Below are 12,329 nucleotides of genomic sequence, written 5' to 3'. Positions count from 1 at the left end.
GGTTAAAACTGAATTGCATGCCAATGTCCTGTGACCCTTAATTCCCTAGTAGGTAATAAACATATGTACACAAATATTTTGGTTTATGGGTTCAAATAGTCCACAAATAGGCCATTGGTTACAGATGTGAGCAGTTTGGCTTAGGCATTGGGTGAAGCAGGAAGTCCAGCTAAGGGTAAACCACCAATAGGGGGAGCCCTATGACTTACATCAAATAGGGGCACCCCTAAGGGTCCCTGCTAGGTACATGGCATGGCCCTAGCAGGGGTGAACGAAGGTGATGTGACACCCAGGGCGGGGCGTTGCTACGTAGGACGCATATGTGGCATTGCTATGTACGACGCATGCAGCGTACGTAGCGACCGTCACACATGCGCTGTACATAGCGGTTTGCTGGTGGTGCCGCTCCAGCGTTGTATGGACAATGCTGGGATCCTCTGCTTGCGGCTGCAGCCATGAAGGGAGGATCCTCTACATGCAGCTGTAGCGGTGATGGAGGGATCCCACCGCTGTCCGTACGGCGCTTGAGTGGCGCAAGCGGCAAACCACTATGTACAGCGCATGTGTGGTGGCGTTACGTACAGCACATGTGTGCAACGCCACACATGCGCTGTACATGGCGGTTTGCCACAGGCTGCAACCGCGAACATAGGATCCTCCACATGCGGCTGCAGTGGTGCGATAGCTGCTCACCCCGCGGTGGCGGGGCAAGTCCCCACAGGGTGCCTTCTTGTCACCCCCCCAGACATGGCACCAGGGGCGCACCGCCCCCCCCCCCCGACCCCCATTGTGATGCCACTAGGCCCTGGGCATTGGACAGAATCCACACCCTGCAAAAGTTGACGAGAGAGGGAGGGCCCCGGCTGCGCCACAGTTAAATATCCCGTGGGTGATATTTAACTAGTAGTGGGGTGGGAGATGACTTTAGAGTTTGGGGCCCTGAAAAGTATGAATACACACAGGCTGCAATCATAACCCCTCTTACATGAGAGTAAGCACCACTGAATTCAGTAAGACTTACTTCTGCATAGACATGGTTAAGCTTGTGTTGTTAGCTCCTAATTTAGCAGCAGCTGGAAATGGGGAGAGTGAGTAAGTACAGAATAGGCAAAGCCAGAAGCCTGGGAGTTTAAGCAGGTATTTATGTGCCAGAGATAAATTGCTTACCAATTTGTTTCAAGCAAAGCATTTGCTTTTTGAAGTATTAACAATATTGTTTTTGAAACATTTATTCATCATAATTAATTCAGTCAGATTTTACTCTATTCACTCCATTCACTTTTGCTGGCAAATCATATTTGCTTCACACAGGAAATAAATGGAGTATTCAGGGTTCTTTCAAAGTTGGAAACTCTGAAACAATACAAAGAGAACTGAAGAGGCTAATACATTTTAAGAGCTACAACAAAGCATTGCTTAATGTAGTTCTTTTTGAACAAAAATGGATAGTTGTTTGTTGGTTTACACAAAATAGTTCAGTACTAAAGTAAGCAGTACGAAACCAAATACCGGTAAAAGTGGTTTTGCCTTTCTTGTTCCTACTACAAATAGGATCATACTTTTTTATAGACCGCGCCACTTCAGCAAAAGCCAATCCATGGAATAAGACCATTGGACACAGCAAACAGATAATAATGCATATTGAAATTGCCTAAATCAAAAATTGAAGCAAATTTGAGCATTCTGCCTGCAGCCAAACTTCTGAGAAATATTGAGGAAACCCAAAACTAGTTTTGATATAACTTGGGAAGTGGAAGCCTGCACATCCCTACTTTAACTAGGCAAAGTCCGCTGGCAAAATCTGAAGGGCATTTGGCAGGGATGAAAGAATTTCACCCATTATGTTCCTTTCTTGTTCTTCTGGTTCACTTGTCTGAGTTCATCCTAATATTTTGTATCTTGTCTAGAACATCTTATTCTCACTACTGTCAATACTCACAGTTCCATATTAGTCTGCTAGGGGGGTGAGGGTTGTTTGTTTATTCCCTGCCCCTCTTTCAGGTAGAAATAACTACCTTATTTTTAGTAGTCTTGGGTCTTCTTTTGCTTCACAAGCACTCTACTATCTAAGTTTGCCGTTAGAAGGAATAAGGCATGTTTTTCTGCTCTTTTGTGTACTTTTCATATGTTATGATACAGATTGGTGTCAGGGTTCAAATCCCCACTTAGCCATAAAGCGCAGTGGATGTCCTTGGGCCAGTCATGATCTCTCAGCCTAATCTACCTCAGAGGGTTGTTATTGGTGGTGCAATGAAAAATAGATATCTAGAAATGAGATAGCCTGGATGCCAGGATCCAAGTTTGGGGCAAGTACTCTTTAGTGAGAGAACCCCAGCAGAGATTTAGAATTACAAAATATGCAGCAAAGCAAAATGTGCCCTTTCAAGTGAATTCCAAAGTTTTCCTCTTCCCTTAGCAAAGGAAAAAGACCACATGGTTGGGAAGTTAAAAATGGTTTACTTACAAACTCTTTAAAGGTTAGGTTCATGTGCATCAGGAAAGGTTGCACAGGCAGTAAGACTTGGCTTAGTTACAAAGTGTTGCAACTTGGCTTAGTTACAAGGTGTTGCAAGTTCCTATATTATCAATATAGGAACTCAAGAGTGGTTATATGAGGCTAGTTACACCACAGTTGTGAGGATAAAATGAGGAAGGGGAGAACTACCTGTGCTACCTTAAGCTCCTTAGAGGAAAGGTGAGATATAAATATAATAAATAAAATTTTAAAAAGCATGATTTCATTCATACCATTTTAATATAGCAGTGCTTTAAAAACACAAAGTAACTAGCTGTCATTTGCCTTGCAGTATTCTTAAACAAGCATCTCCATTTTCTGCAAACATATACAGAGAAAGCATAAGGGGGGGGTGCGCAAAAATGTTCTGCAGTTCTTGCCATCATTGGCTGCCAATCATTCCAGTGATTATGCAGCAATCATTGCTGATGTTACATTTATAGATAGGTGATCCAGATTTGTATCACCAAAATTTCTTTCTGGATCAAGCATAGAAAGAATTTAAATAGATTAGTAGCACAGGTGTCATAATGTGCTTGTTACCATAGCTATGGCACACATTTCAAGCAGGAGATTTTATTCCACACTAGAATCTCTTGCTATGGCAACTGCAGTGCTGCTTATTGATATAATGTGGTAGATATAATTGATTCACTGCATGTTAAGGCATTTTTTCTACAAACATTTACTCATCTAATGAATATATTCATGTTTTGAAATACACATCTTTATTCTATAGGTGTGAATAATTCAGTTAACATCCCATTGACAATTACAAAAATTGCAATTTTATTATTTTTAGTATATTGTTCAATTCTGCCATGTATGGATCATAACTGGAAGTAGGGGTTTTAGACTGATGCAGCGTGTGCACTGTGGAAAAACTGAATGCAAAAGAAACATATGCTTGAGGGGGAAATGTGGGCACATCCATGGGAAGGGTAGGACTGTTTCAGCATATAAATTAGCCTTGATTTGCAATTTACTGTGTTGTAAACCATTTTGTTTTCATATGTGATATTTGCAAAAGAGTAATTCAGGGATATGAGGAAAAAGCAAAACCAAAGTGGTTGCTTTTTGACTGTTAGAATGTTTCATTGAATACACACACACACAAAAACACACACACACACACACACACACACACACAGAGAGAGAGAGAGAGAGAGAGAGAGAGAGAGAGAAAGTGGAATATATATTCACAATCAGAAACTTCTTCACTGCTATAACTCCAAAGAGGAAGAGAGTCAGTTAGTAGACAGGGTCTGAAAACAGCAATAATATTAGAAATGCTTTAGAAGTGAAATGATGTGTATGGGTTTTCATTACAGAATTATATAAAGAAATGAAATTGGGCAGGAGCTCAAACATATTATCTTGGCCTTACCCCCCTCCTTCCACCCTGTTGAAAAACATGTCTTCCCTGAGGGGTTTATTCAAATTCAGTGCTTAAATATATTAACAGTTTACCCTGAATCAGAACCAAGGTGAAGCTGATTCAAAATGCCATCAGATGTACTAAAACGGAATATTTAAAAGAAGAGTTCTTTAACTCTTATCGTATAATTTAAAAAACCAAAACCCTTAAGCTAAAACAGCTTTGTATTTTTAGATACTTACAAATAACAAAGTTCCAGTATGGCTAGATGGTTTCAAATTTTCTACATAAATACAAATTGCACATCTTTATTCTGGGAAATGCATCTAGAATAAATATCAAATCAATAGAATAACAGCAACTAATCCCGTGGCAGCTATTCTTTTGCCTGCTGGCCCTTCTTCTGATTCAGTGCTGTATGACTGAGAGGTTGTGTGTCCATTTCTTTGACACGTCTGTGCTTGGGGTGAAAGCAGATTGGTAGACCATAGGCAGAGAAAATGTTTGGCAACCAAGTAAGGTGCGCTGCCAAAGCAGGGATGGGGCACTTCAGACTTGAGGGCCAGGTACAGCCCTCCTAGCTGCTCTACCTGCTGCTTGGGACTTGCCCACACCACACACCCTGTGCCATGGTCCTTTACTGGCCATGCTTTTCACCCTCCTTGAGTTTTTTGTCTGGCTGGAATGTGCTCTTGAATTCTGCTTGCCCAGTTTTGCCTCCACTGGCATGTGACTCCCCCAGAGGTTGCCCAGAAGGGAAGGTTTCCCACCTCTTGCCTAAAGTTTTGGGATGTGGGAAGCAAGATTGAAATCCTGTCCAGCCAAGAAGCTTCCCATCCCTACCTAATATAAGAAGCATTTTGAATTGTGTTGGGCAATCCTCTTTCTCTTAGGCCACCTTTCCTTATGGGGACTGTGATGGGCAGCAGAGCCAGACCAGAGTCTGGGGACGCAGTCCCTCAGAAACTCCACCAGAGTGCTGGAGCCTCTCTCTGATTGGCTACCAAGATAGGAGCCAGAAGTAGGTGGAGCAGCACTCTGGCAGAGAGAATAAAAGGAGCAGTTTCTGAGGGAGAGAGTTAGATAGGGACAGACAGTGCTTTTTTTTTCAGGGGGTACTCAAGGGTACGCAGACCTGCCCCTCTTTTGTTGTTGTTAAAAAGTGTGGCATTTACTTCATGATGAGTACAGACACCTATTTTTCTAGGGGGGAAAGCACTGGAGACAGAGAGAAGGCTTAATTTGAGATGGGAGATAGGGATTCGGATAGGGTTTGTCTGAGGGAGAACTGGTTCTGATTTGGAAAACCAGGTTGAGTGTGTGGGGAAGGTATACAGACAGGAGTTAACTGGAAGGCTGAGTAGAGCCAGGAGAGGTAGAACCTATTCTAGCCAGGAGGGGAGAGTACTTCTGGGTAAAGAAGTCTCCCAAACCAGTAACAAGGGGTGAGGTGATCCCCTGGGTCTGTTAAACTGATTAGAATACCTCAGGAGTGGAATTGCTTTTTTAAAAAAGTGGGTAACTGATGAAAAGTGCCCCTTTGCTTGTAAACCAAACTACAGTGGTACCTCGGTAATTCATTCTGAAGGTCCGTTCTTAACCTGAAACGGTTCTTAACCTAAGGTACCACTTTAGCTAATGGTGCCTCCTGCTGCCGCCACACGATTTCTGTTCTCATCCTGAAGCAAAGTTCTTAACCCGAGGTACTATTTCTGGGTTAGCGGCCTCTGTAACCTGAAGCGTCTGTAACCTGAGGCATCTGTAACCCGAGGCACCACTGTAATAAACTGTGTTAAAAGCACTGACCTGAAGCATCTGCCTGACCTAAGTGTAAGGACCTAGGAAACAGTAACAGAAACTGAAGTGTAACAACTGATTTTGAGCAAAGGGAGTTTAAGAGAAGCTATGCCTGCACTACTGTGCTTAAGCCTGTGACACCCTTATGTTTAGTTTAAGTAGTAACTTCTACCTGAAAAAACACATCTCCTGACCCAACTTTGTTTCACCAACTTCCTTTTTTTGTAAATAAAGCTTTCCTTGTTTGATTAACTGCTGCCTGAGACTCCCTGAACCACAGTTTCCCTTACACAAGGCCCTCACCCAGGTAGCCTGTGGTAAATTGTAGACATTCATTAAATTGGTAACGTGAGGTAGGTCCACTATATTTAATTGGGGGCAGTTAGCAGGGTAAGTCTGCTACAAGGACCAATTTCAGAGGGATGTCTCTGTTAATCTGTTAGATTTTTGTAGCACCAGAAAGACTAGCACATGTATTGCGGCACAAGCATTTGTAGACCAGGATCCACTAAAATATATTGGTGTGGAGTGAGGGAGGACATTGTAAATAAAGTCACTGACTTCACCCCTTGTATTTCATGGACTATATTTCATGGTATTTCCACAGGACTCAGCTATACAGCTGCAAATAAAATGTTTTAAGTGTGTTTTAAGTGCAGTGTGACACGAGATGGCGATGGTGAGCCTGATGGAAAATTCAATGTATTTTCAAAAACACTTTAAAAAAACATTTTCAGAACGGTTTTTATATGTGTGTGGATTCCACCTGTTTGTCCAGCTGCTGACTATTTGTTTTCTCTGTACCAATATGTATAGTTAAAGATCTTCCAATGAGGCTGATAATTCTTCATATGATGAAGTGGGTTCTAGTTCCCAAAATTATGCAACAATAAAATTGTTCAAAGTCTTCAAAGTGTTATAAGACTTTGTTTTGTGTCCTCTTCATTAGGTTTTTTAAAAAATAAAGCTAAAAACACATCATGAGCGTCTAAAGAAAGGTAACTAAGTCAGTGCCTGTAGAAATGTAGCAAAGCAAGTAAATAAATATTTTCCCTCCCCCTTCTCTTCTATTGTGCCAAGGTTTATTTACAATTAGTCCTAGTCAGTATAGTCAAGAAAACAATATGCAAATACATTTTTCTTTGGCAAGTGGCATCAGGTATTTTTAAATGTACACAATAAAGCATCATGCTAAAATTGCTATTTTGTTGAAGGAGAGGTTTGTTTTCATTTTGAAGAATATTTGATAAAAATAATAATTGAAATAAACATTTTATATTACAGGAACTCAACAAACCTCCATTGAAAGTGAGCAACTTGAAGCACACTCTGCTGAGCAGTTTGCTGGCCTACTTCATGGATCATCACCTGCTTGTGACCCACCTGAAAACCCACTTCAGCTATATAGAACAGGGAGTCCAGCTGATGAATTCTACCACAAAAATTCAATCCAAAGTATTTTGAATTCGGCACAGCTGCAACAAGAAAACAGCACTGATATTTCAGTTAAAAAGAAAAAACCACCCATTTTAAGCAGAACTATATTTCCTTCTAAAAGTAATCTAGGAGAAACTAGCACACTTGCTGGCATCACAAGAACTGGGGATCAGTGGGTCGTTAATGCTGCAGGGTTTGTGGAACGTGCTTGCACACTTGGGAGGATACGATCTTTGCCAAAGACTCTCCTTGACATGCATTTATCCAAATATGTTTCAAAATCAGACTCTAATCTGATTTCCTACCCATCTAATGAGCAAAAAGCAAGAAGAAATTGGAATGAATCTACAGTAGATCCGGAAAGCTCTAGAAGAAATTCTGAAAGAACACCATCCTTTACTTCAGAATGGGAAGATGTAAGCCTCTGATGTTTTTATACCATACATACATACATACATACATACATACATACATGAAAGATAAGGAGAATGTGATGGAGAGCCCTGAATCAAAATTCAGAGAGATAAATGTCAATAGCATTGAGGCCCTTGAGTGCAAAAAATATGTCTAAAATGTAGGATAAATAAATAATATAACTCCCAAAGCTGTGATGGTTGGGGATGAAGGGAGCTGTAGTCCAAAACACCTGGAAGGCATGAGGCTGGGGAAGGCTGGATTAGGTAATACTCTTTGAGATGGACAAATAATCTGCCCTATTATAAGGCAGACATGTTCCTGTGCACTGTAAGATCTCTGAGCACAGTGGAACTTTTGGTATTTGTATGTGTGTTTCTTTTCTTTTTTTCCCCAATTTGTAGCCCTCCAGGTCACTTGAGAAGACCTGTTGAACATTTGGAGATTATAAAACACACACACATTCTAAATCAATTGGTGAACCTTGAGTTGTAAGTGTTTTTTTAAAAAATTGGTAGAAAAATTGATAGCCGTGCTGCATATATACAATCCTTTGCACATGATCAAAAGTGTGCTTGGTTTTTTGATGAAAACAAAAAAGTACTATATCTAATGAAAAAAATTCCCAGGGAATATACATTGTGATAGCCCCAGAGCAGTTAGGTATCTGGCACAAATTTCAGAGGTTTTTGTTGCAGTGCCATAAGCTTAATGGAGGTTATTATCTCCACAGAGAATTCAGTCACCTAGGTGTAATCTGTGGCCTTTGGTTGCAAACCAATTAATGGTTCTGTAAACTGCAGTTTCCAAACCCAAGGGAATCTCTTGTTAATTCAACCAGTCTCCCTATAACAAGGGACAATAGAAGAAGTGTATAATGAAAAATTGACAAGCACTATGGGTATGTGGAACAAAGCTAATTGAAGAAATTACCAGCAGCCCTTTAGTGTTAAAAACACATATACCTTATGCTTGGTAATTGAATGAAAAGGGATGGGTCCTGTTGAAATATGGACATGTCTGCATCTATTCTTTATGGAAAGTCTTTGACTAGAGTCCCTCACTAAACCTTAGGTTTTCAATTTTTTAAAAAATCGTAGCTCCATTTCTCTTTTTTGCTGTGTGCTATGATACCAAACATTTTAAGATACTGAGTTAGGTGACCTTCACCCGACATTTAGTAGGGTGGCCCCCATGCTGTTGGAACTGCATAGACTGAGCTGCTCTGATAATTTTTGAAGCTACTGAGATTGGAGAGGGGCCAGTCACATGTTTTTGTGTACTGTTCTCAAGTCTATTATTGCCCCTTAAATAATACAAGCAATTTTTGTTTCTATACTTGTAAATGTATCATGATGCATAATCATAGCATTTAATGCTCCCCCCCCCTTTTTTTTCTTTCAGATTGATAAAATAATGAGTTCCATAGATGCTGGTATTACTACTGGACTAGAAGTGATTAATGATGGTATTGCAAGTAAGAAATAAATACTTTTTCTTTTAATATGATTACCTTAATCACTACTGTGATAGCTAGGGAAATGGTAAAATATAGCCATGTGTTGTGATTGTATCATAGTTTAGTAGCACTAGCCAGGGTTAAATTGCATTCAGCATTTTTGATGCAGTACAGCAGTTTGGGGGCACTTTTCACCCTTTAATCAGTACTAAAAATAAACAACCCATCCTGCTATTTGACTTTGAATAACCATGATGTTCAAAGCATATGCTTAAATTCAGTGCCTCTCTTTATCATTTTTAATTCATTTGTGGACAGATATGTCAATAGGATTCTATTAGCAATGTCACATTGATCATCTATTTCTGTGCTAGGAAAAGCAAGTGTCATTGTCAAAAATTGTAACTAAAGAGAGCTATATCTAAGCCAGAAATGTTTTCCTATTGATTACTGAAAAAGATCAGTGTGATTGATATAAACTATGATTGACCAGAATGGTTTGAGTAAGTGAAACACAGAGGAGATGAACAGGAGAAATTGTGGCAGGAAATGTTGGTAGAGAATTAACTGATTTGAGTATGGATTGAATTTGCTGAGATATGGATGGGTAATATAACTGGTGTTTATTTTCTTTTTCTTTTTTAACTTTTCTAAAGAAAAAAAATACTGACCATGCTAGTGGTCATATCTGCCAGTGCGGCAAACTAAAGCTGTGGTGCAGACATGACTTAAATGCTTGTTATTTTCCACATATGACTGTGTCATGTGTTTCCAGTTGCTTATTTTTAAACACCAGCATTAGCATTAGGTTCTCTGGTTACAAAGGGACACTGGGGCCAGATTGCTAACCAGCCCTCATCATTGCATGCCGGTATTGCTCTGCTATCCATGTGATAAGTGTGTACCTCTGCAGATGTAAAGCCTACACACATGGATTCCAGGCCTGTCTGTTTAGAATTCCCCTATGCAGACGTCCATGCTCAATTTGCAGGGCCAAGGAGCTGCATACCTTAGAACTTTTTTAAATGCAATCTGAAGGCAAAACAATATGAGAATGGCTGCCATGCAACCTCCTTTGGGGGTGGCAGTCCAAAGCAGGGACTCTCTCACTGAAAAGGGTCTCCCTGTAATCACTTACTATACTTCTCTGCTGAGGATCTAAAATTATGGACAGGCGCATATCAGTGGCGTAGCTAGCCGCTCAGGCGCCTGGAGTATCACATGCACCCTTGGCTCGGGGGCGGGGCAGGTTGGGGCAGGGTGTGCCGCACCGAGCCTCATCACCCCCCCCCCAGCTGTAGGGTGGCTGAGGGAGAGGTGGCAGGTGGATGTAAGCCACACACTGCCGTTCTGGGCAGTGTGGAGCCTGCAGGTGCCCGAGCTACCATCCCACTCCCAAGAGAGATGTGTGGCTCGGGCATGCTGCAGGCCCTGCAGTGAGTGCTGGCCCCCGTGGTGTGGCACCCAGTGTCCCGCCCTGCCCCCTAGCTATGCCTTTGTTCTTGATTGATTCCAGCAATATAGTTTGTTGTTCTGTTAGGCATTCATTTTGGGTTAATTGCTTCTCTGAATTAACCTGACAGTTAAAAATGCCACAGACTTATATAGCCCATAGCCATTTTGTCACCCTCCTCAGTGATGACACCTGGGTCGGACCGCACCCACCGCACCTTCCTACCCCACTGGCACATATGGAGATGGGCCATCCTTGCCTCAGATATGTTCAGGTTCTCCATAGAAATCTCATAGACCTAGTGTCATCTTTTATATGTCATAGCTTTTTGGTCACACTGCTTACATTTTTTCTGTCTCCAAACACACTAACCGAAGATAACTTTTTGTATATCTGCAAGTGAGTTCTAGTCCACAAAAGCTTATACCACATGAGTAGTCTCTAGACTGCTATGATATTCTTGAATGTTCTTGGAAAGAAAGTAGTTAGTTGTAATATTGTTTGAGCAACAATAGATTGCTCAGTAGCAGATTGCTCGATTTTTTTACTGTAAAGGTATATGGCATGGCCATGTTTTCCCACTCAAACTGATATCTCTTGAAATCAGAATACACATTTTAGAACAGGAAACAGTAAATGTATTTTTCTAAATACTGTCAAACTGCACCAATTGTCTTTTGTATGATCAGTAATAGAGCACTCATAAAGTTGATGATTGAGAAAGAAGAAACTAGTGTAAGTACGTATGTATTTAGCCTTTACTGTGAGTTGTTTAAACTCCCTTTTTCCTACATTCTGTGATATTGGTTTCAAGAGGTATATGTTAGTAGCTCCTCAGTATAGTTGAGAGTGTAGTTACTACCTGTAATCTTGGTGTAACAGTCAAAGTTTCATCTCTTCCTGGATGAAAATAAGAGAGAAAAGAATAGCATAGAGTCCAAAAAACCCTTAATGTTTTTAAAGGAAGAAGCACTGCTATATTGGCCATTCTCTGTATTTGTTACCATATGGTTGTAACTTTGGCAAGCTTATTTTCCTTCAAAGCTGTTAATATCCTCCCTCTATAAGGGCAGAAATGAGATAAAATATAAGTATTTAATTAGAACGGAATTTTAATTGGAAACGTGTAGGCATTTTGATATAAACCATTTCCCCACAATTTTTTCTTATATATTTAGGAGAATATAGGTTGATGTACTGGGTTAGTCATACACAGAACCATTAAAATCAGTGGATTTCAGCCAACCTAACTGCTGTCTGCTGATCTTCACTAGCTACAGTAGTCTCATACATGTACTCTTCAATGAGAAGTTATCTTTATTAGTCTAATATGTGACACTGGCTTTGATATTGACTGTATTTTAATATGGATGCATGTGATACATGTTACTAGTGGCTATGGGTGGTAAAGAATACAATCTCCAGATTTCTGCCAGAGTGATTCAATACTCTGAGAGTTGCAGATACTTTATTTATATCACCATTAAACATTGTCTTTCTTAATGGCAGCCATTAACAAATGCGGTTATTAAAATTGTGTGGGCTGAGCTTGAGAATAAATGACCACTCAGTCAGTAGTTATTGAGGACACCTACAGCCTGATTTTATGTATGTTTACCTGAAAGTGAGTCCAGTTTTGTTCAGTGGAGTTTGCTGTCAGGCAAGTGTGCATAAATAGTATCATAGCCTTCACCACACAATCCTTTTTCTGCATTGTAACAAGATTTTCTATACTTAATAAATTGCTCAGGCATAAACCTATTCATCTCTTATTATAATCTGAATTGTAAACAAAGAATAGGAGCAATGTGTGTTCTGCGCCAGGGAATGCTAGAGAAAGGAGCAGGGAGATATTAGAAAATAAAGACAAAAATAT

At 40.4% G+C, this 12,329-nt stretch overlaps 1 protein-coding gene across 12 annotated transcripts in view; it reads left to right on the top strand.

The window, feature by feature from the left end:
* ANKS1B (ankyrin repeat and sterile alpha motif domain containing 1B) overlaps window positions 1-12,329 on the top strand; it is a 330,160-nt gene that overhangs the window by 127,650 nt on the left and 190,181 nt on the right. For all 12 annotated transcript variants that reach the window (XM_077934851.1, XM_077934853.1, XM_077934844.1 and 9 more), the window contains 2 exons: window positions 6,975-7,543; window positions 8,946-9,018. In XM_077934851.1, coding sequence (XP_077790977.1) covers window positions 6,975-7,543; window positions 8,946-9,018 — 642 coding nt within the window. The remainder of the gene's footprint in view (window positions 1-6,974; window positions 7,544-8,945; window positions 9,019-12,329) is intronic.

This window comes from Podarcis muralis, chromosome 10 (genome assembly GCF_964188315.1).
Source record: "Podarcis muralis chromosome 10, rPodMur119.hap1.1, whole genome shotgun sequence".
NCBI lineage: Eukaryota > Metazoa > Chordata > Lepidosauria > Squamata > Lacertidae > Podarcis > Podarcis muralis.
The sequence above is the reverse complement of the archived record's forward strand: the minus strand, read 5'-3'. Positions and strand labels throughout refer to the sequence as shown.